Here is a 21,478-nt window from a genome sequence, read left to right on the forward strand (position 1 = left end):
ACCATACACTTCAAATATTCAGAAATCACATCCTTTACATTGGACTCCAAAATCTGACCAAGGTTAAGTTAATGGGCCTGCAATTTTCCATCATTTGTCTTACTCCATTTTCAAACAGGGGTGTCACGTTAGCGATTTTCCAGTCCTCTGGGACCCTCCCTGACTCTAGTGATTCCTGAAAGATCACCACTAACGCTTCCACTATCTCTTCATCTATCTCATATAAAACTCTGGGTTGTAGTCCATTTGGTCCAGGTGACTTATCCACTTTTAGGCCCATCAGTTTTACTAGCACCGCTTCCTTGGCGATGGCCACCATACTCAGCTCTGCCCTAACTCTGGGCATATTAACTTGTGTCTTCCACTGTGAAGACCGACACAAAGTAATTAATTCAGTTCTTCAGCCATTTCCTTGTTCCCAATACTATCTCTCCACCATTTTCCAGTGGTCCAATGTCCACTTTTGCCTCTCTTTTGCTCTTTATATATCTAAATCAACTCTTACAGTCTTTGTTTATATTACTGGTTAACTTACCCTCATTTAATCTTCTCCCTCTTTTTTTTGGTTGCCCTCTGTTTGTCTTTGTTAGCTTCCCAGTCCTCTGGTTTCTCACTGCCCATCGTCACATTATATACCTTCTCTTTTATGTTTATGCTATCCCTGACTTCCTTAGTCAACCATGGTTGCGTCATCCTCCCTGTACCATGCTTCTTTTTCCTAGGGATGAATTTTTGCTGTATCTCCTGAATTACTCCCAGAAACTCCTGCCATTGCTGTTCCACTGTCTTTCCAGCTAGGGTCCTCTTCCAGTCAATGCTTCCCAGCTCCTCCCTCATACCTCTACAGTTGCCTTTATTCAGCTGTAATACCATTACCTCCGATTCCATCATCTTATGACCACTGCCTCCTAAGGAGTCCTTTACCTTAAGCTCCCTTATAAAGGCTGTCTCATTGCACAACACTAAATCCAGTATTGCCTGTTCCCTTGTAGGCTCCACAATGAGCTGCTCCAAAAGGCCATCTTGTAGACATTCCACAAACTCCTTTTCTTGCAATCCACTACCAACATGATTTTCTCAGTTCACCTGCATATTGAAATCCCCCATGATCACTGTAACTTCGCATTTCTTACACACCTTTTCTATTTCCTTAAGTATCTTGCGCCCCAGCTCCTGACTACTGTTAGGAGGCCAGTACACAACCCCAACTATAGTTTTTTTTAAAAACCTTTGCCGTTCCTCATTTCTACCCACACAGATTCGACACCATCCAACCCTACTTCATTTCTTCCTATCGATTTAATTTTATTTCTTGCTAATAAGGCAACCCCACCCCCTCGGCCAACCTGCCTATCTTTGCGATAGGATGTATATCCTTGGATATTCAGTTCCCAATCCTGATCCCTTTGCAGCCACTTCTCAGTGATGCCCACCACATCGTACCTGCCAATTTCGATCTGCGCCACAAGCTCATTTACCTTATTCCTTATACTGCGCACATTCAGATATAATACCTTCAGTCCTGTATTAACTGTCCCTCTTCTCATTGTCATTAGTTTTTCCAGTGTTTGATTGCAAGTCCTTTCCGAACACTCTATCCTATTTGTCTGTGCTGGAGACTTTAATAACCTCTCCTGAGATCTTCTTCCCTGCCAATTCTTTCATATTTTTCCGCATAGTTGAATCCACCACTACTGATGTTAGCCTGCTGCTTTGTTTCTCACTGGGGCAAGTTTCACCATTCCCTTCCCACCCCTCTTTCTTGTTTAAAGTCCTGTTGATCAGCCTATTTATCCTTTTCGGTAGAACACCGGTCCCAGTTCGATTCAGGTGGAGACTGTCCCAATGGTCCAGCTCCCTCCTGTTTCAATACTGATGCTAGTGCCCCATGAAAAGGAACCTCCCTTTCTCAAAGCACTCTTTTAGCATGTGTTTATTTCCCTTATTCTCATGGCCCTCTGCCAATTAGCACATCACTTGGGCAGTAATCCGGAGATTATAACCCTTGCAGGCCTGTTCTTTAATTTGGTTCCTAGCTCCTGATAATCTCTGAATAAGTCCTCTTTCTTCATCTTGCCTATGTTGTTTGTTCTGGCGTGGGCCAGAACAACTGGATCCTCCCCTTCCCGATTCAATATCCTTTCAAGTCAGTCAGAGATATCCCTTACCCTGACACCGGGCAAGCAACACACCATGTGAGACTCTCAACCCTGCTTACAAAGATATAGAATCACCACTCGCCTCTTGAATGGCCTCCTGTACCACCGTGCAGTGGTCAGTGGGCTCATCCTCCCAGCAGCCCTTTTTCTCATCCATACCATAAGACCATAAGACACAATAGTGGAAGCAAGGCCATTTAGCCCATACAGGGAGCAAGTACCTTGTACTTGTTGGGCAAAGTCAAAAGCCAAAGCTCCTCTGTTCCTGACTGCAGCTTCCCTCTCCTGCCTCGCTTACAGTCACACCTTGCTGTCCCTGGCTACTGACCAAATTTGAATTACTTAATCTACCAAGTGTGACTGTCTCCTGAAACAAAACATCCAGGTGCGTCTCCCTCACCCGGGTGTGCCGCAGTGTTTGAAGCTCCGAATCCAGCTCATCAACCCCTGAGCCAAAGTTCCTTTAGCATCCAACACTTGCTGCAGATGTGGTCACCGCAGTTCACAATGGGATCAGCCGGCTCCAACATCATACAACTACAACGCATCATCTGTCCAGCCATTTCTACTTAGTTAATTACTTTATTAATTTATATAATTTAGTATAACAAGTTAATTAAATTTGTTGATACTTCTTTCCTGGGTTCTTTTTCAAATTTAGTGCAGATTTCCTACTAGCCAGCCAATCAGGTCACAGCCTCCCTGTGACATCACAAGTTTTTTTAGCAGTTCATGCCGCGAGTTCTGGTACTCCTCTTCTCACCTCTGCTCTGCTGCTCCTCCGACAGCCAGCAGTCCACCCACGGTCTCTCCCGACTCCCGTCGCTGAACCAAGAATTCCTTAGATAAGTATTCCAGCTGTGGCCTAAACAGCGTCTTGTGCAATTCTAGCAAAATTTCCCTACTTTTATATTCCATTCCCTTTCCAAGGAAGGGCAACATTCAATCAGCTTTTCAATCACCTGCTGAATTTGGAAAATGGCTGATTCATGAAGACTCCCAAAACACTCTCTTCTGTAGCTTTCTATAGTCTTTGTCCATGTTTGGCTTATTCTTCTTGTAAAGTACATAACTGCAGTAGTTACAGGTTACCATCCTGAAAATGGTCCCCTTATCCACACACTGCCTTCTACTAGTTAGCTAATCCTCTACATGCTAATATACTAATTCCAATACATGCGCTCTTATCTTATTAAGTAACCTCATAGGTGGAAACTATTTAATACCTTCTGCAAATCCAAATACATTACACCCACAGCTTCTGCTTTATCTATTCTGCTTGTTACCTCCTCAAAGAGCAACAATAGATTTGTCAGGCATTATCTCTTTTCACAAAGCCATGCTGACTATGCTTGATCATATGATTCTAAACACTCTGCTATTACATTCTTTCTAACATTTTCCCAATAACAGACATTAAGGTAACTGGTCTGTAGTAGCATGTTCATTTTCTCCTTCCCTTTAAAATAAAAAAGGCAATATTAGCAGTTTTCCAATCCTCTGGGACTTTTCCAGAATCCAAGAATTTTTTGACAATTATTACCAGTCCACCCACTATCTCTATAGCTATTCCCATGAAGAGGAAGCCAGCCTGCTTTCACGTAAGTAGCAATGCTATTAATAAATTTGAAGTTAATAAAAAACGGACACAGAAAGAGTACTTCAGAGCAAATGTTTTAAATAGCACAACTTTTCTTTCAAACGGTATTTACAAATTTACTAACCTTTTTAGCCCACAGATGCATTAAAACACTATAAATCTTAATATTCAACTGCTTCCGGCGAGTAAGATTTCGATGATGAAACATGACACACTGATGAGCTCTGTCCAGATCATTAATGAACGCACATGCCTCAACATAGCTTAAAATATTTCGCTGAGCGTCACCATATTTGTTGCCTTCTTCATCTTCAAGCAGTTTAGCAGAAGGCTCCCAATTATTGAGCTGTTGGTCGAGGTTTTCCACTTCAGCAAGAACAGCTTCCACAGAAAAGTCATTTAATGCATTGGGCTTTGCTTCTGGATTATTCAGTACTGAATGTCTGGCTCTATGTGTCATTGATGCCTTCACAATATTATCTTTGGATGTACTTTTTCTGCCTTTTGCAGTGGTTTTAGCATCAGTAACACATGTAGTGCTTGACAATGGCAGAGGCTCTTTCGATTCTTTCATTTTTTTCACAACATTAAGCTGTCTCCTGGTTTTGTTATGTTTTTCTTTGTTTAATTTTTCTATCCATTTGCTTGGAGTTGAGGTAGTTTTTGGAATTACTGGTTTAATGTGACATGTTTTACCCATCTGTTCTCTGGCTACTTTTTCTTTTACAAGTGTGTCCGTGTTCACGTTAAGAGATTTATTAAATTCTTGATCTGGCAGAAAAGTAAGATTATTTGCATCATTGCGACTTTCATCATGAGTTACATTTAGTCGGTTCACAAACTGCACCTCTGTACATTTCACTTCAGTGATGTTATCTGCCTGTAGCTGTTGTATTCGAGCTTCAAGAACTGCCATGTGAAGCAAGGAAATTGAAAATTTAAAAATCTAATTCGAAACTTTGATCAGATACCTCAAGAAAAAACAAGCAAACAAAATAGTTGATATGATCGAACAGAATACCACATAAGACACTTACAAAGTGACGATTCCAATACTTGCCAAGCAAAAATTACCTTGACCCCAAGTACAATGCCCCAATCAATAGCACAGCTTGCCAGTGAGGAATTGCAATTCTGACACAAACTACTCTGGTAGTGTGACAACTGTGTACAAGGAAAAAGAAACCAGTTGCACGAGAAAGGAGGACATGAGGCTGGAGCTTAAGAGGGTATAAGCAGACCTGCTTCATAAGAAAGCAGAAGAAAGGAGTGGTTCAGCAGAAAGAGTAGAAGACTGGTAGTCAGAGGATTAACTTATGCAGGGCACGCCAAAAGAGATAGGTAAGAAAGACTATCCAAGGAAGTGTGTGCCTTTCCAGAGTTATAACTAAATAAGCATAATTGAATACTTACAAGAAACCTTCACACAATCTGTTACTTAGAGTCATAGAGATAGATAGCACACAAACAGGCGCTTCAGCCCAACTCATCCATGCCGTCCAGATATCTTACATAAATCTAGTTCCGTTTGCCAACATTTGGCTTACACCCCTCTAAACTCTTCCTATTCATGTAACCATCCAGATGCTTTTTAAATCTTGTAATTGTACGAGCCTCCACCACTGCCTCCAGCAGCTCATTCCATACAAGTACCACCCTGTGTGAAGAAATTTCCCCTTAGATCCCTTTTAAATCTTTCCCTTCTCACCTTAAACCTATGTCCTCTAGTTTTGGAATCCCCCACCCCAGGGAAACTACCTTGTCTATTTACCCTGTCCATGCTGCTCATGACTTTATAAACCTCTATAAAAGGTCACCAGCAGTCTCCGACATTCCAGGAAAATAGCCCCAGTCTGTTCAGCCTCTCTCTATTGCTCAAACCCTGCAACTCAAACATCTAGACTTATACAAAACCTACAGACAAAGAGTTTTTTTTTTAACCTATTACCTACTTTAAAATAAAGCATCAGTGTCAGCACAGTTTCATGAAGGACAAGGCATTCTTGAAAAACGTGGAGTTCTTTGAAGATGTAACCAGGAAGGTAGATAATGGGGTTTTGCTAGATGTAGTATATCTAGACTTCCAGGTTGCATTTGAGAAAGTGCTACATAAAAGACTGAACCAGAAAGTTAGATCCTAGGGGCTCAATGGTAGACTGTTGGCTTAGATAGAGGACTGGCAGACTGACAGAAAGCAAGTGGTCAGGATAAATGGGACCTTCTTTGAATGGTGGACTGTAACTAGTGGAGTGCCACAGGGTTCAGTTCTTGGGCCTCAGCTATTTACAATCTCTATGAATGAAATGTAAGCAGGGACAAAGTGTAACTTAGCAAAATTCATCAATGATACTAAAATACATGGGAAAGCAGGTTGTGATCTGGAGAGAAAAAGTTTACAGATGAATATTGGTAGGCTAGGAGAATGGGACAGAATCTGGCAGATGTAGTTTAATGTGGTTAAGTGCAAAGTTGTCCATTTTAGCCAGAAAAAGAAATGGAAAAATAATAACTAAAAAGGAAGCAGACTCAAAAGTGCATCTGTATGAAGGGACCTGGGCATCTTAGCGCATGAATCGTAGTAACTGGGTATGCAGGTGCAGCATAAAATAAGAAAAGCAAATGGAATCCCAGCATTTATTGCAAAAGGACTGGATTGTAAGTAGTAAAGAAGTATTGTTACAATTCTATAAGGCATTGGTGAGACCAGACCTAGAATACAGTGTCCAGTTTTGGTCTATTCACTTAAGGAAGGATATGGTTGCAGTGGAGGATCACCAGATTGATTCCAGGGATGAAAGGGCTGTTGTACGAGTGGTTGAATAGCTTGGACTTGTACTTGCTGGAGTTCAGAAGAATGGTGTGGCATGGGGGAGTATGATTGAGATATTTGAAATGCTATAATGGGATTGATAAAGTGGACATTGAATAGATGTTCTCCCTTGTGCGAACAATTCAAACAAGAGATCATAGCTAGAGAGTTAGAGGATGTAGTTTCAAAACTGAGATGAGGAGAAATTATTTCTCTCTGAGGGTTGAGTATCTGTGGAACTCTCTGCCCCAGAGTGCGATGTAGGCAAAATCAACAGATTCAAGAAAGAAATAGATAGTTTTCTAATGAAAAACAGAATAAACAGCTCTGGGAAGCAAGCGGAGTTGCGAGACCAGGAAAAGATCAGCTATGATCACATGAAATTGCAGACTCAAAAGGGTGAATTAACTACTCCATTCCTAATTCCTAGATTCCTATCACAAGCTGGTATTTCTGTTTATTTCACAAATAGGAGCAGAAAAGTCTGATAATTTACAAATCTTTTCCTGTTTATAATAAAATATCTAGTTACGACATAAAATGTCTAGCTATAGCTAACTACAGATCTTTCAAAAACCATACAAAATAGATTTAGTTATTATCCTATGAGGCTCTCAAGTATTTGAATTATTTTTGAGAGTAAAAAATTTTGATTTTCGCACAGGTGCATGCAAGTTAGTTCCAATTATTGACAAATCAAAATAAACTCCTGAAAAATATGCATTTCCTTATCCTTTTATTTTTATTATCCATACATACCCTGTAACAAACGAGCTTTCTCACAGGTTTGATCCTTTCCAACATCTTTCTTAGGGATAATAGAAGAGTAATTTCTTCTGAAGAAACCCCAAGACAGCTCTAATAAAAAAAAATGCGGTGTCTTTAGTTAGGTTCTCTATACAACAGGAATATCAAAGTGTCAATCATATCTTTCCATTGGTTACAGCTCTATGGAACATGAGCATACCTAACATGAAGTTTTCATTTGTGACATTAATTCAGTTTTCTCCTGTGTGTAATTGATAATGCAGCTGAATTGGAAGACAAGTGGCTGGGTATTCACAAACCAAATTAGCCATTGATTTAATATATGTAACAGTTCTGAAGAAGAGTCATACCAGGCTCAAAACATTAACTGTTTTTCTCTCCACAGATGGTGAGTTTCGCAGCATTGAGTTTGTTTAAGATTTCCAGAATCACAGTATTTTGCTTTTAAAATAATGTCATTTTTGTCTGTGCCTTCACAATAAATAACGGAATCTGCATCTAAATGCCTAGAAAAGATTCATATCCACATGCGTTTCCTGACATCACAGAGTCATTGAGGTTCTTTTGAATTGTAGTCACTGTTATATTACATGAAATGTTGCAGCTAATTTAGGGACAAACTCCTACAAATAGCAATGTAATAACAACTAGACTTTGTGATGTTGGTTGAGGGATAAATATTGACCAAATTACCAAGGATAACACTCTTTTCTTCAATGTCATGCTACAGGATTTTTGCATTCAATCTGAAGAGCAAACAGAGAGGGCCTCTTAATCAAACGATGGCAGTTGAAGAGTGTAGCTGTCATTCAACACTGCAATGGAATGTTAGCCTTAAGTATTTGTGCTTACGGCCCTCAAATGATAGTTGAACCCATAACTTCTGAAACTGAGGCATGTGTTTTAATCAAATGACTGTAATTTGCGATTGAAAACAGACGGGATCATGTGTTCAAACATGGCTTTTCTCGCAATTTCTGTCTTTGGGAAAAGTCGACTTGGATTTAGATTTGACTACTATTGATCCTTCAACATCACCTTCCAAACTCAGGATCCCTACTACTGAGAGGTGGTGGTTAGCAGGTGCTTAGGAATGTCACCTGTTACAAGTCCCCCTGCAAGCCACACAAAATCCTGACTAAAACTACATTCACAGCAGCAGAATGGCACTGGGTCAAAATCTTTAAACTTCCTTTCTAACAATGGGTCTGCTGACATCCCTACAACTGCAGCAGTTCAAGAAGGCAGCATATTATCTTCTCATAGTCAATTAGAGGTGAGCAATAAATCCCAACTACTTTCAACGACTGCCTAAAAAAGGGCAGCTAACTGGATAAATGCACAAATGCCACAAACCCAGAACAATATTAAAACAAAATAAAGAAAGGGTCTAGGCCCAAAACGTCAGCTTTCCTGCTTCTCTGATGCAGCTTAGCTTGCTGTGTTCAACCAGCTCTACACCTTGTTACCTCAGATTCTCCAACATCTGCAGTTCCTACTATCACTAAATTTACTGGGTTAGTTTTGAAATTCATAGTACACCAGAATTTAAAACCACAGAAGTAAACCATTTGTCTTATCTGTTCTCCACCCATTCAGTATTTACATTCTCTGCTTTTCTTATTTATATTTCAAACTTCCATCAGTCATTTGAAGGAGTCTTAAGGCTTCACAAAACAATTGCAACACTGCTGACAACAGCATATTGGCTGTTTTGGGAAAATGTTTGATTTCCTTGTTTCAGATCATGTGATTGTTTTTGGGAACTATCAAATTTACTGTCATTCTTTGATAATTCTGATCTCCATTGCACATTAGTTTATGTCCTGGCTTACTAAATTACTTTGTAGCAGTTATATTTCATGTGTTTACTTTTAACTTCTTTAAAATACTAATGTTTCCAATTTCCTAAGATATTTAAAATAAAAGCACTGCCCACATATTGTCCACAATGGGAAAAGTAAAGACAAAGTAATGTGCATTGATCTCTGAGCAGAGATTTCAGTGCACGTCTGGAACTTTGACACCAGACTTCCAGGACGTCAGGCCAGCTTTAATTGTCGACCCTTAGTTATCCTTGTGAAGGTGATGATGATCCATGCCACCTCGCAACCAATGAAATCAGTGTGATGAAGGTACACTCACAGTGCTGTTTGTATGAAATTCCTGGAATTTGGCTCAGCAACAGTAAGGAAATACAACATAGTTCCAAGTTAGCTTCTTGTATTGTTTGGAGAGAACCTGAAGGTGATGGTGCTTCTATGCAACCAATCCATTAGATGTCATATAATGCATTCAGTTCTCTTTCCCAGATTTTAGTAAGGAGGAGTTTGCAGGGTTTGACAGTGCTAGGTTTGTTGTTGTCATTTCTGCTGTCCTCGACAATGGGTTATCTGATTTCAATCCTTCTTTGGATTTCATAGCAGTTTGATGCAACGGTGGCTAACCGAGCTATTTCATAGGTGTTTAGGAAATAGCCACATTGCTGTGGGCCTTGAGCCATCTGTGGATCAGACTAAGGACAGCAGATTTCCCTCTCTAAAGAATGCCGGTGAACCAGGCAGGATTTTAACAACAATCAGCAGTGGTTTTGCAGGCTGGTTTTTAATTCAATATCTATTTATTTAGTTTAATTTAAATTTCACCAACTACCTTGATGGGATTTGTACCCATGAACCTGTGCCTCCATAACATTAGCCTGTGCTTTTGCATCACTGGTCTGGTGATATTACTGTTAACCATCACCACTTGTGATATTTCAACATTGTTGATGAGATTCCGAGGTGGAAGATTGCACTTTCTACTCAATAGTATTTTAAATTTTTAAAAAAATTGATGTTGTGGTACCAACAGATCCAACTTCATGATAGAGTAGGAATAGTTTTTATTTCTTTGTTGTCCAATTTACCAGCAAATCCGATAAATTGATTATAACTGCATACTACATATTCCACCCGTTGAAACAATGACAGCCAGGAATTATTTTCACAGATACTTCCAAAGTTTATATCTCATAACTTTTAAACGGGTCTCATCTGCCCCTCTGCCACAGAATGACACGTACCCAAAAATGCCAGATGTCAAGTTATAACAAAGTGTGAAGCTGGATGAACACAGCAGGCCAAGCAGCATCTCAGGAGCACAAAAGTTGACGTTTCGGGCTTCGACCCTTCATCAGGGAGGGGGATGGGGACCCGACCGCAACATCCCCCCGCAGTGGTCGAGAACGCCCTTGACTGCGTCTCCCACATTTCCCCCAACACATCCCTCACACCCCGCCCCACCACAACCGCCCCAAGAGAATCCACCTCGTTCTCAAATACCACTCCACCAACCTCCAGATACAACGCATCATCCTCCGACACTTCCGCCATCTACAATCCGACCTCACCACCCAAAACATTTTTCCATCCCCACCCTTGTCTGCCTTCTGGAGAGACCACTCTCTCCACGACTCCCTTGTCAGCTCCACACTCCCCTCCAACCCCACCACACCCGGCACCTTCCCCTGCAACCGCAGGATGTGCTACACTTGCCCCCACACCTCCTCCCTCACCCCAATCCCAGGCCCCAGGATGACCTTCCATATTAAGCAGATGTCCACCTGCACATCTGCCAATGTGGTATACTGTATCCCTTGTACCCGGTGTGGCTTCCTCTACATTGGGGAAACCAAGCGGAGGCTTGGGGACCACTTTGCAGAACATCTCCGCTCGGTTCGCAATAAACAACTGCACCTCCCAGTCGCGAACCATTTTAACTCCCCCTCCCATTCCTCAGACGACATGTCCATCATGGGCCTCCTGCAGTGCCACAATGATGCCACCTAAAGTTTGCAGAAACAGCAACTCATGTTCTGCTTTGGAACCCTGTAGCCCAATGGTATCAATGTGGACTTCACAAGCTTCAAAATCTCCCCTTCCCCCACTGCATCCCAAAACCAGCTGAGCTCGTCCCCTCCCCCCACTGCATCCCAAAACCAGCCCAGCCTGTCTCCGCCTCCCTAACCTGTTCTTCCTCTCACCCATCCCCTCCTCCCACCTCAAGCCGCACCTCCATTTCCTACGTACTAACCTCATTCCGCCTCCTTGACCTGTCTGTCTTCCCTGGACTGACCTAACCCCACCCTACCTCCCCACCTATACTCTCCTCTCCACCTATCTTCTTTTCTCTCCATCTTCAGTCCGCTTCCCCCTCTCTCCCTATTTATTCCAGTTCCCTCTCCCCATCCCCCTCTCTGAAGGCGGCTCTAGGCCCGAAACATCAACTTTTGTGCTCCTGAGATGCTGCTTGGCCTGCTGTGTTCATCCAGCTTCACACTGTTATCTTGGATTCTCCAGCATCTGCACTTCCCATTATCAGAGATGTCAAGTTATTATCCTTTTTGTTAGAATTCATTATTTATTTTGTTTTAATATTGTTCTGGGTTTGTAGCATCTGTGCATCATCCAGTTATGCTGCCCTTTTTTAGGTATTCATTGAACATGGGTACTGTTGGTTGGATGGACACAGAAAAGGACGAATTTAAAGAAACATATTGAATAAAAGTAAAACAGACTATCAACAAAGTACAAAATAAAACCAAATTTTCATCAACACTACTTCAGTTAAAATAAAAACTGCTCCTCTTACAACCAAATTGTATTTGTGTCATGACAAGAACCAAAAATACACTCTAAGACACTTTACTGAAAGATCATGAAACAAAATTTAAACAGTGAATTATTTGATAGAATAGTAAGACAGATGATTGACACAGTTGGGTTTCAAGAGTATCTTAACAAGTACAGAAGGGTGGAAAGACTTAAGGATGATGTTTAAAGCTAGACACAGCCACCAGTGTAGGAGCAATTGAAGCCAGAGACATCCAAAAGGTCTAAATTTGAGGTGCACAAAGATCACAACACTTTACTGGGCTGGAATAATAAAAAAAACAAAAAATGAAAAAGTGAGGCCGTAGAATGATTAATAAGCTTAGTTGAGAATTTCAAAATTGACACATTGTTAAATCAGGAAATAATCACTATCTGTGAACAGGGCTGACGAAAGGGACCAGTTGCAAGGTATACTAATACAACAGAGATTGCAGAGCTTTTGTGAACTCAAGTTGTGGATTGTGGAAGATGATAAAAGTGTCCACCGGAGTACTGGAATAATCAAGAGTTTTGTAGAGGTAAACCAACAACGGCAAGGACAAGGATTTGAGCAGCAAATGAGCTGAGCCATGAGCGTAGTAGACTGGTCCTTCCAGTGGTGAAATAGGCTGTCTTAGCAGTATCATAAGTCAGAGTCATACAGTATGGAAATTGATCCTTTGGTCCAACTAGTCCATGCCAGCCATAATCCCAAATTACCTGCCTGTTCCTAGCCCGTATCCCTCCAAACCCCTCCTGGTTACGTACCTACCCAAATGTCTTTCAAATTTTGTAATTGTACTTGCACCTGCCACATCCTCATGAAGTTCATTTCACACACGAACCAACCTCTTTCCCCTCACTTTTTTTTTAAATCTCTCTCCTCTCACTTTAAAAATGTGTCCCCTAGTCTTGGAATCCCCCATCCTAGGAAAAAAGACAACTACCATTAACCTTATTTATCTTTCTCATTATTTTATAAACTTCAATCAGGTCATCTCAACCTCCCACACTCCAGTGAAAAAAAATTCACAGCCTATCCAGCCTTTCTTTATACCTCAAAACTTCCATACCTGGCAACATCCTGGTAAATATCTTTTAAACCCTCTCCAGCTTCATAATATCCTTCCTATAACTGGGCAACCAGAACTGGACACAGCACTCCGGAAGAAGCCTTGCCAATGTTTTGTACAACCTTAACGTGACTTCCCAGCTCCTACACTCAAAGGTCTGAGCAATGAAGGCAAACATGTCAAATGCCTTTTTAAGCATCTTGTCGATACATGATCCTTAGGACTCTCTGTGCTGCAACACTACCTAATATCCTACCATTAATAGTATAAGCCTTATCCTTGATTGTTGTACCAAAATTAAATAACTTGTATTTATCTAGATTGAACTCCATCTACCATTTTTCAGCCCATTGACCAATTTGATCAAGATCCCTTTGTAATCTTAAAAAAACCTTTCTTCACTGTCTACTATGCCACCAGTTTCGGCATCATCCACAAATTTACTAACCGGGCCTTCTTTATGCTCATCCAAATCATTTATATAAATGACAAACAAAACAGGGCCCAAAACCAATCCGCGGAACACCGCTACAACAAGCCTCCAGTCTGAAAAGCAACCCTCCACCATCGTTCTGTTTCCTGCCGTTAAGCCAATTATGTATCCAATTGGCAAGGTCACCTTGAATCCCATGTGACCTAACTTTACTAATTACTCTATCATGCAGAACCTCGTCAAAGGCTTTAGTAAAGTCCAAATAAACATCTACTGCTCTGCCACCAATCTTTTTGGTAACTTCCTCAAAAAACTCAATCAAGTTTTTGAGACATGATTTTCATTGCACAAAACCATGCTGTCTATCCTTAATCAATTTTTGCCTCACTAAATGTCCATAAATCCTATCTTTTATAATCACCTCCAAAGGTCAGGCTCATAGGTCTATAGTTCCAATGTTCCTCCTTACAGCCTTTCATAAACAAAGGTACGATATTAGCCATCCTCCAATCATCAGGCATAACGAAAATTCATCTTGGGTGAAATGCGACACCAATGTGAGCGTGATTATACAAGGTAATGCTTTCAGTGGGCGACTGAAGTCAACAGCCCTGATATTCCAGTGACTAGAGGGTTTTTGGGACAACAGAGATTAGAATTTCAGTGTTGGAACAATGTGGAAAGGCCAACATAGATGATTCCATGGGAACTGCCCAGGAAAATAAATTTTCCAATGGGCAATTCCCCATACTCGAACACTTTGAAACAGTCCATTAACTCTGGAGAATTCAAAGGGTTCTGATTTACTTAAACCTAACAGTTACCTAGGTGAAGCTAGAGGATTAAAAACACTCAAACGTCTGGATAACTATTAAGCTGACAGTTTCAACTCAATGACCACAATGTCTGACACTGCCAGACCTCAACAATCAATTTAGCATCCCAACCACACCTGACACCTACCTTCTCCGACCACCATCAGGATCAGAGATAATAGGAACTACAGATGCTGGAAAACCCGAGAAAACAGGAACTGCAGATGCTGGAGAACCCGAGATAACAAGGTGTAGAGCTGGATGAACACAGCAGGCCAAACAGCATCTTAGGAGCAGGATTAGCAGGAGCACCACCATCACCAAAATCAGTCTCCATCACCCCTAACCTGACCCTGCTGGACCAGAGACCACACTCCCAGACTGAAATCAAACAAACCAGCTCAAACCCTGGACTGACCCCCACCCCACCTGTAACAATTCCTATCACCTTCTGAATAGACTGCATATTTGACCCTGCAGGCCTCACCACCCTCTTTCCCCCCACCCCCCAAACTACTCACCTGACAGCCTGTACACTCAATAACTCCTCCCACCAATTAGATCAAATGCACCAGTCAATCCAAACCAATGCTCAAAAGGTCTGACACCCATCCCAGCTGGCCTGAATCACCTTAGGGAGTGGGGTGGAGTTTTGGGAGATGTCAGAACTATCAGGCCTGAAAGCCACCTAATGTCCTCAGTCATTTGCCATGTGCCATAACCCCATACTTGAATTACATCCCTAACTTTTCACAGCAGCTGTGAAAATGTAGATATACTGCTGGACATTTAAATCACACAACAATACTGCAAAAAAGTGTGCCGTTTTGCTGAAGATCTTCACTGAATTCATGGATTAGGTTCATAACAGGGGGCTCCTGTCCAGCAATTTCCAGTGCAGAAACATACAACGGTAATTGTTCTTTCATAATTTTTCCAGAAGATCTGGACCAATGTCTTCCCACTGGAGGACATTTTTGTTAAGGCAGTACTATAGTTGTCAGACAGTTTACCCTGTTTATAAAGGGTTGTGACGTTTCCAGCGGAGTACAAAAGAAAATGCTTTTGCATTCAAGAGCACACAAGTTTTGACAAACATGGTAGGCTCATAACGTAGAAAGGTAAAATAACGTGAATGATGCAAATCTGAAACAAACACAGAAAATGCGGGAAAAACTGACAGCTTCCGCGGAAAGAGAAACAGAGTCCAGAACGATTCTTCGTCAAAAGACTATTTGTGTTTGTTTTTGGGCTTACAAAGCCTTAAATTTTTCAAACTCAGTGAAGGGAAGCACGAGTGGCACATGGAGCCTCTGCGGTTCCGCCGATTCTCAGCCAGAAAGGGCTTAGTCCTGCCGCAAAATCTTTACTTACCTGAGCTCCTAGCGGGGTATCTCTTGAGCTGCAGACAACGGTGACAAACAGAAGAGAGGAGCAGCAGTTCCCGCAAAGTAGAGGGACGGGAACTCTGCGAAGAAAAGAGCCTCAGAAACGACATCGCTCTACCTCCTACGGCGCCATCTTGGTTGTTAGGGTCAGGCGGCCCCGCCGGGGCCAACGCGCATGCGCGCGCCTCCCAGACTGTCCCACGGGAACAGAGGCCTGTCGGTGGGTCGAACTACAATTCCCAGAACGCCAAGCGGCCATTCGGCCCATGTGGTACCTGGCACCAGGCGTCCGAGCCAGCTGTTGCAATGAAGATCTCAAAGCCATTTGAAGACAAGTACAGTGGTCCTGTTAGCCAACTCTTCCGCATCAATGTCTGCATCGATACTACTGCACCCTGCACCCAGACTGATCTGGATCAGTTCATCCACATCTCTAAAATCTTTCATCCCCCCCTCAAATTCACTTGATTTATCTCAGACACCTCCCTCCCCTTTCTTGACATCTCTGTTTCCATTTCTGGCGACAGTTTACAGACGAACATTTACCATAAACTCTCAGACTCCCATAACTACCCGGACTACATCTCCTCCCACCCTGTATCCTGGAAAAACTCCATTCAGTTTTGCCAATTCCTCCATCTCCGTTGCATCTGCTCTCCCAGATGTCCTCTCAATTCAATTTTCTCCCCCCCCCCCGCCGTCTGCATCATCCAGACAGCCTTCTACTGCACAGCCTCCATTCGCCACTCCACAGCTCTTAACCAGCACCCCCCACCCCTCCAAACATAATGAAGATAGGCCCCCTCTTGTCCTCACTTTTCACCCCACCAGCCACCGAATCCAGCATATCATCCTCAAACATTTTGGACAACTCTAATTAGATGCCACCATCCTGAACATCTTCCACTCTCTACTCCTCTCTGTCTTCTCCAATGACCGTTCCCTTCACCACACCTTAGTTCACACCACACTCCCCACCAACCATTCCACCCATCCCTCCTTCCCAACTCCCGGTAACTTCCCCCAGAACCATAAAAGGTCCAACACCTGCCTGCACACCACCTCCATCCAGGTGAGACAGAGTTTCACCTGTGTCTCCTCCAACCTAGTCTACTGCATCCGGTGCTCCCGATAGGGTCTTCTCTACATTGATCAGACCAAATGTAGACTGGGTGACCGTCTTCGTCTAGCCCAAAATAGCCAGCCTAACCTTCTGGTCACCACCCATTTCAAACGCCACCCCCCACTCACCCTCAGACATGTCCATCCTTGGCCTATTCCAGTGTCACAGTGAATCAGATCGCAAATTTGAGGAATAACACTTGATCTTCTGCCTAGGCACCCTACAAGCCACACAACTGAACATTGAGTTCTCTAACTTCAAAAACTTTTCCCCCCATTCCCCATCTCCCTTTCTAGCTGTGCCTCCTCCCTTCCGTTCCACCTGCTGACCCTCTCTTCCAGCTACCAACTGGATTCATCCCTCCCATCAACCAATCAGGTCGTACCTACTACCGGTGTCCACCTATCACCACCACTCCACTACCTTCCCCTCTAGCCCTACATCCAGTCCTGAAGAAGTGTAATACCTGAAACATTGACTTCTTTTCTCCAGATTCTGCCTGTCTTGTTGTGTTCTTTCAGCATCCTGTTTGTCTACCTTGAAGACGACCTTGAGGAAGGGTCACTGGAGCTGAAAACTTAATTCTGTTTTTTTTCCTTCACAGATGCTGCCAGACCTGCTGAGCTTTTCCAGCAACTTATTTTTGTAAAACAAATAAAGTGCTGTAGATCTGAAAAAAAAGCAGAATGTGTTGGGGAAACTCAGCTGGTAGTTTTGTGGGAATAGGAACAAAGTTAATGTTTATATATAATATGACTGTCCTAAAGACAAATAGTGCGTTGAATTGTAATTTTAATATAATTTTCATTCAATATGTGTTCCTGGAACATTCTGCCTATTAGCGTTAATATCTGTACATCTGTCCTTATCAGTGTAATCTTCTCCAAACTTCATTACCAGTGAAAAATTCTTCAGTCTTTTTGGCTGTCCCTGTCTATGTAATCTCTTCCACACCTAACGATAGCAGCAAAGTAGGACGCTCCAGCCGGAGCTCCTCTACTCCACTCTTTCTTTTCCTTTCTCTCTTTTTTTTCTCTCACTTCTGGAGTGATTTTCTCGCTCAGACGGGAATGGAGGAGGCAACTCCCGGAGTGGAGGCCATTGCAGGCAAGTCCGAGACCAGGCCAGTGTGGGAGGCGAGTCCTGGATCAGAGGCGGACGTGGGAGGCGAGTTCCAGACTGGGTGGCAGCAGAGGGGAGGAGAGGCATCGAGTTTTTGAAGCCTGGTGTAGTGTGGAGGGTAGGTGTTGGCACAGGCCCAGGTGAAAAGGAGTGTAATTCAAGTACTTTTTTTTCTTTTAATTCTTATACCAGACATTTACTTATTATTCTTTCAATTTTCTACCAAATATTTAATTGTCTGTACCTAGGTGTCTTGTTCCTAAGATGGCACCTTAAGAAACAACAGTACAAACTTTTGAGTGCACGTGATAATAAAGCTAATTCAATTCAACTCCTCCTACCTGCACAATATCTAGTTTTGTCAGTACATGATTATAACTTTTCATATTTTTAACTTAGAATTATAGAATCCCTGCAGTGTTGAAACAGGCTATTCGGCCCAACAAGTCCACAAAGCCCCTCCGAAGAGTATTGCACCCAGACCCATTATCCTATGCCTGATTTCCCATGTCTAAACCACATAACCTAAAAATCCCTGGGCATTATGGGCAATTTAGCATGGCCAATCCACTTAGCCTGCACATCTTTGGACTGTGGGAGGAAACCCACGCAGACATGGGGAGAATGTGCAAACTCCACACAGACAATCACCCAAGGCTGGAAGCGAACCCAAGTTCCTGATGCTGTGAGGCAGCAGTGCTAACCACTGAGCCACCGTGTCACCCTTGATTAATTTTTTAATGAAATTTTCATGTGAATTACAGTAAACTTCAGCCTTTGGGCTGTGAATGTGTTTATTGAATAAAATACCACAATTGAAACACTACCATCATATTGCTTTCTGTTTTCAGTCTCTTCCCTCCAGAGAAGGAAGAAATACTTGTATTTTATACAGTAACTTCCAGGGTTAAACCAAAGTGTGTAACATTCAGTTGTTGTCACTGTTGTAATTTATGGAAACAAGATAGCAAATTAATGCACAGCATATAAGATAATGAACTGATCGTTTATTTGTAGGTATAGCAGAAGACATTGGTTGTATTCAGCAGGTTTGGTAGTGCCCACACAGAAACAGAATTAATGTTTCAAGACAAGAAGCATTCAGAAAGATTCGGAGGTATGAAGATTTGCTGAAAAATTGTCAATCTTAAAAGTTACAACAATGCTTCTGGTCCAGAAATGCTGGCTTATCTGCTGAATATTTTGAACGTTTTTGTTTTTTCGTTCTAGCGTCCCATTATAAGATTTTTGAATCTAATTTAGGTGAAACTTAAGGAAGAATATCAGTAAGGGAAACTGGCCTGGGATAAATTATGTTCATAGAACAAAAAGAGCCTTGGAAAGTCACTCTAATAGTGCAGGAAAGGCAACAACCAATTTGCACAGTATAACACACAAAGCAGAAACAGCAGTGAGAAAATGAACAGCTTATTTTCTTTGATAATGGGAACTGCAGATGCTGGAGAATCCAATATAATAAAATGTGAGGCTGGATGAACACAGCAGGCCAAGCAGCATCTCAGGAGCACAAAAGCTGACATTTCGGGCCTAGACCCTTCATCAGAGAGCTTTTGTGCTCCTGAGATGCTGCTGGGCCTGCTGTGTACATCCAGCCTCACATTTTATTAGCTTATTTTCTTTTATTGTTTGTTAAGTTATAATGACTGAGAAAATGTTTCAGGAAATCTTTTGCTTCCTGAGGGCAGACAGATCTTCAGTTTAACATCTCGATCAAAAGCCAAACCTCTAACAGTACAGCACTGCACTGGGTTTTAGCCTAAGTTTTGTGTTTAAATCTCTTCAATGGAACTTGATTTTATAACCAGTGAAGGTGAATGTAGGTGGGGAGTTAGAGAGGGGATCGGTCAGTCCAGGGACGGCGGACAGGCCAAGGAGGCGGGATGAGGTTGGTGGGTAGGAGATGGGGGTGGGGCTTGAGGTGGGAGGAATGGTTGGGGAGGCAAGGACTAGCTGGGCTGGTTTTGGGATGTGATTGAGGGAGGGGAGATTTTGAAGCTTGTGAAATCCACATTGATACCGTTGGGCTGCAGGGTTCCCAAGTGAAATATGAGATGCTGTTCCTGCATCTTACGGATGACGTCATTGTGGCAATGCAGGAGGCCCTGGATGGACATGTCGTCCGAGGAGTGGGGCACGGTGGGGGGGAAAGAGTTGAAATGCTTCATGACTGAGAGGTGTAGTTGTTTTGTTGCGAACTGCGTGTAGGTATTCTGCAAAGCGGTCCACAAGCATCCGCTTGGTTTTCCCGATGTAGAGGAGGCTACAATGGGAACAGCGGATACAGTACATCACGTTAGCAGATGTGCAGGTGCATCAAACAGATGTGAAACGTCTTCTTGGGGCCTGGGATGGGGGTGAGGGGAGAGATATAGGGGCAGGTGTAACACTTGCTTCAGTTGCAGGGAAAAGCCTGATGGTGGAGCTAGGGGAGTGTGGAGCGGACAAGGGAGTCACAGAGGGAGTGGTCCCTCTGGAACATACATAAGGGTGGGGAGGGAAAAATGTCTTTGGTAGTGGGGTCAGATTGCAGATGGCAGAAATGTTGGAGGATGATGCATTGGATTTGGAGGTTGGTGGGGTGGTATGTTTGGACGAGTGGGATTCTGTTTTGGATATTACTGCGGATGAGGGTGTGAGGGATGAGTTACGGGAAATGTGGGAGACGCGGTCGAGGGCAGTTTCAATCACTGTGGAAGGGAAGTTGCGGTTCTTGAAAAAAACAGGACATTCTGGATGTTCGGGAGTGGAATGCCTCATCTCGGGAGAGGATGCGGCGGAGGCGAAGGAATTGGGAATAGGGGACGGCCTTTTTACAGGAAAGTGGGTGGAAGGAGGAATATTCTGGTAGTTGTGTGAGTTGGTGGGCTTAAAATGGATATCAGTTTCCAGGTGGATGCCGGAGATGGTGACAGAGAGGTACTGGGAAACTTAAGGTTGGTGTGGGAGTTGTTAGTGAAGTGGGTGAACTGTTCGAGCTCCTCATGGGAATGCGAGGTGGTGCCGAAACAGTCATCAATGTAACAGAGGAAGAGATGGGGGACAGGGCCAGTGTAGCTTTGGAAGAGGGATTGTTCCATGCACCTTACAAAGAGGCAGGCATAGCTTGGGCCCATGTAGATACCCATGGCCACCCTCTTTGTCTATAAGAAGTGGGAGGAATTAAAGGAGAAATTATTGAGGGTGAGGACGAGTTCGGATAAGCGGATGAGGGTGTCAGTGGAGGGGCCTAGTCGGGCCTGTGGGACTGGAAGAAGCGGAGGGCCTTTAGGCCATCTACACGGGAAATGCAGGTGTATAGGGATCGGATGCCCATAGTAAAAATGAGGTGTTGGGGACCGGGGACTTGGAAGTTCTGGATCACAAACCTGACTGACCTGGTCGACCCATTCTCTCTGCCTACTCTTACCCCACTGGACTCATCTCCACCTATCTGGACTTCATTTTCTCCCCCTTGTTCCAGGAACTCCCTACCTACGTCCGTGACACCACCCACACTCTCCACCTCCTCCAGAACTTCCAATTCCCCAGTCCCC

General features: G+C 42.9%; 1 protein-coding gene across 2 annotated transcripts in view; it reads right to left on the reverse strand.

The window, feature by feature from the left end:
• Positions 1–15,833, reverse strand: part of polrmt (polymerase (RNA) mitochondrial (DNA directed)) — a 97,880-nt gene extending 82,047 nt beyond the window's left edge. For both annotated transcript variants that reach the window (XM_048559887.2, XM_048559889.2), the window contains exons 1-3: positions 15,666–15,833; positions 7,328–7,426; positions 3,884–4,668 (exon numbers count right to left, since the gene is read on the reverse strand). In XM_048559887.2, the coding sequence (XP_048415844.1) occupies positions 3,884–4,668; positions 7,328–7,426; positions 15,666–15,789 (1,008 nt within the window). In that variant the 5' untranslated portion in view covers positions 15,790–15,833. The remainder of the gene's footprint in view (positions 1–3,883; positions 4,669–7,327; positions 7,427–15,665) is intronic.
• Between the last annotated feature and the right edge of the window lie 5,645 nt (positions 15,834–21,478).

This window comes from Stegostoma tigrinum, chromosome 30 (genome assembly GCF_030684315.1).
Source record: "Stegostoma tigrinum isolate sSteTig4 chromosome 30, sSteTig4.hap1, whole genome shotgun sequence".
NCBI classification, from domain to species: domain Eukaryota; kingdom Metazoa; phylum Chordata; class Chondrichthyes; order Orectolobiformes; family Stegostomatidae; genus Stegostoma; species Stegostoma tigrinum.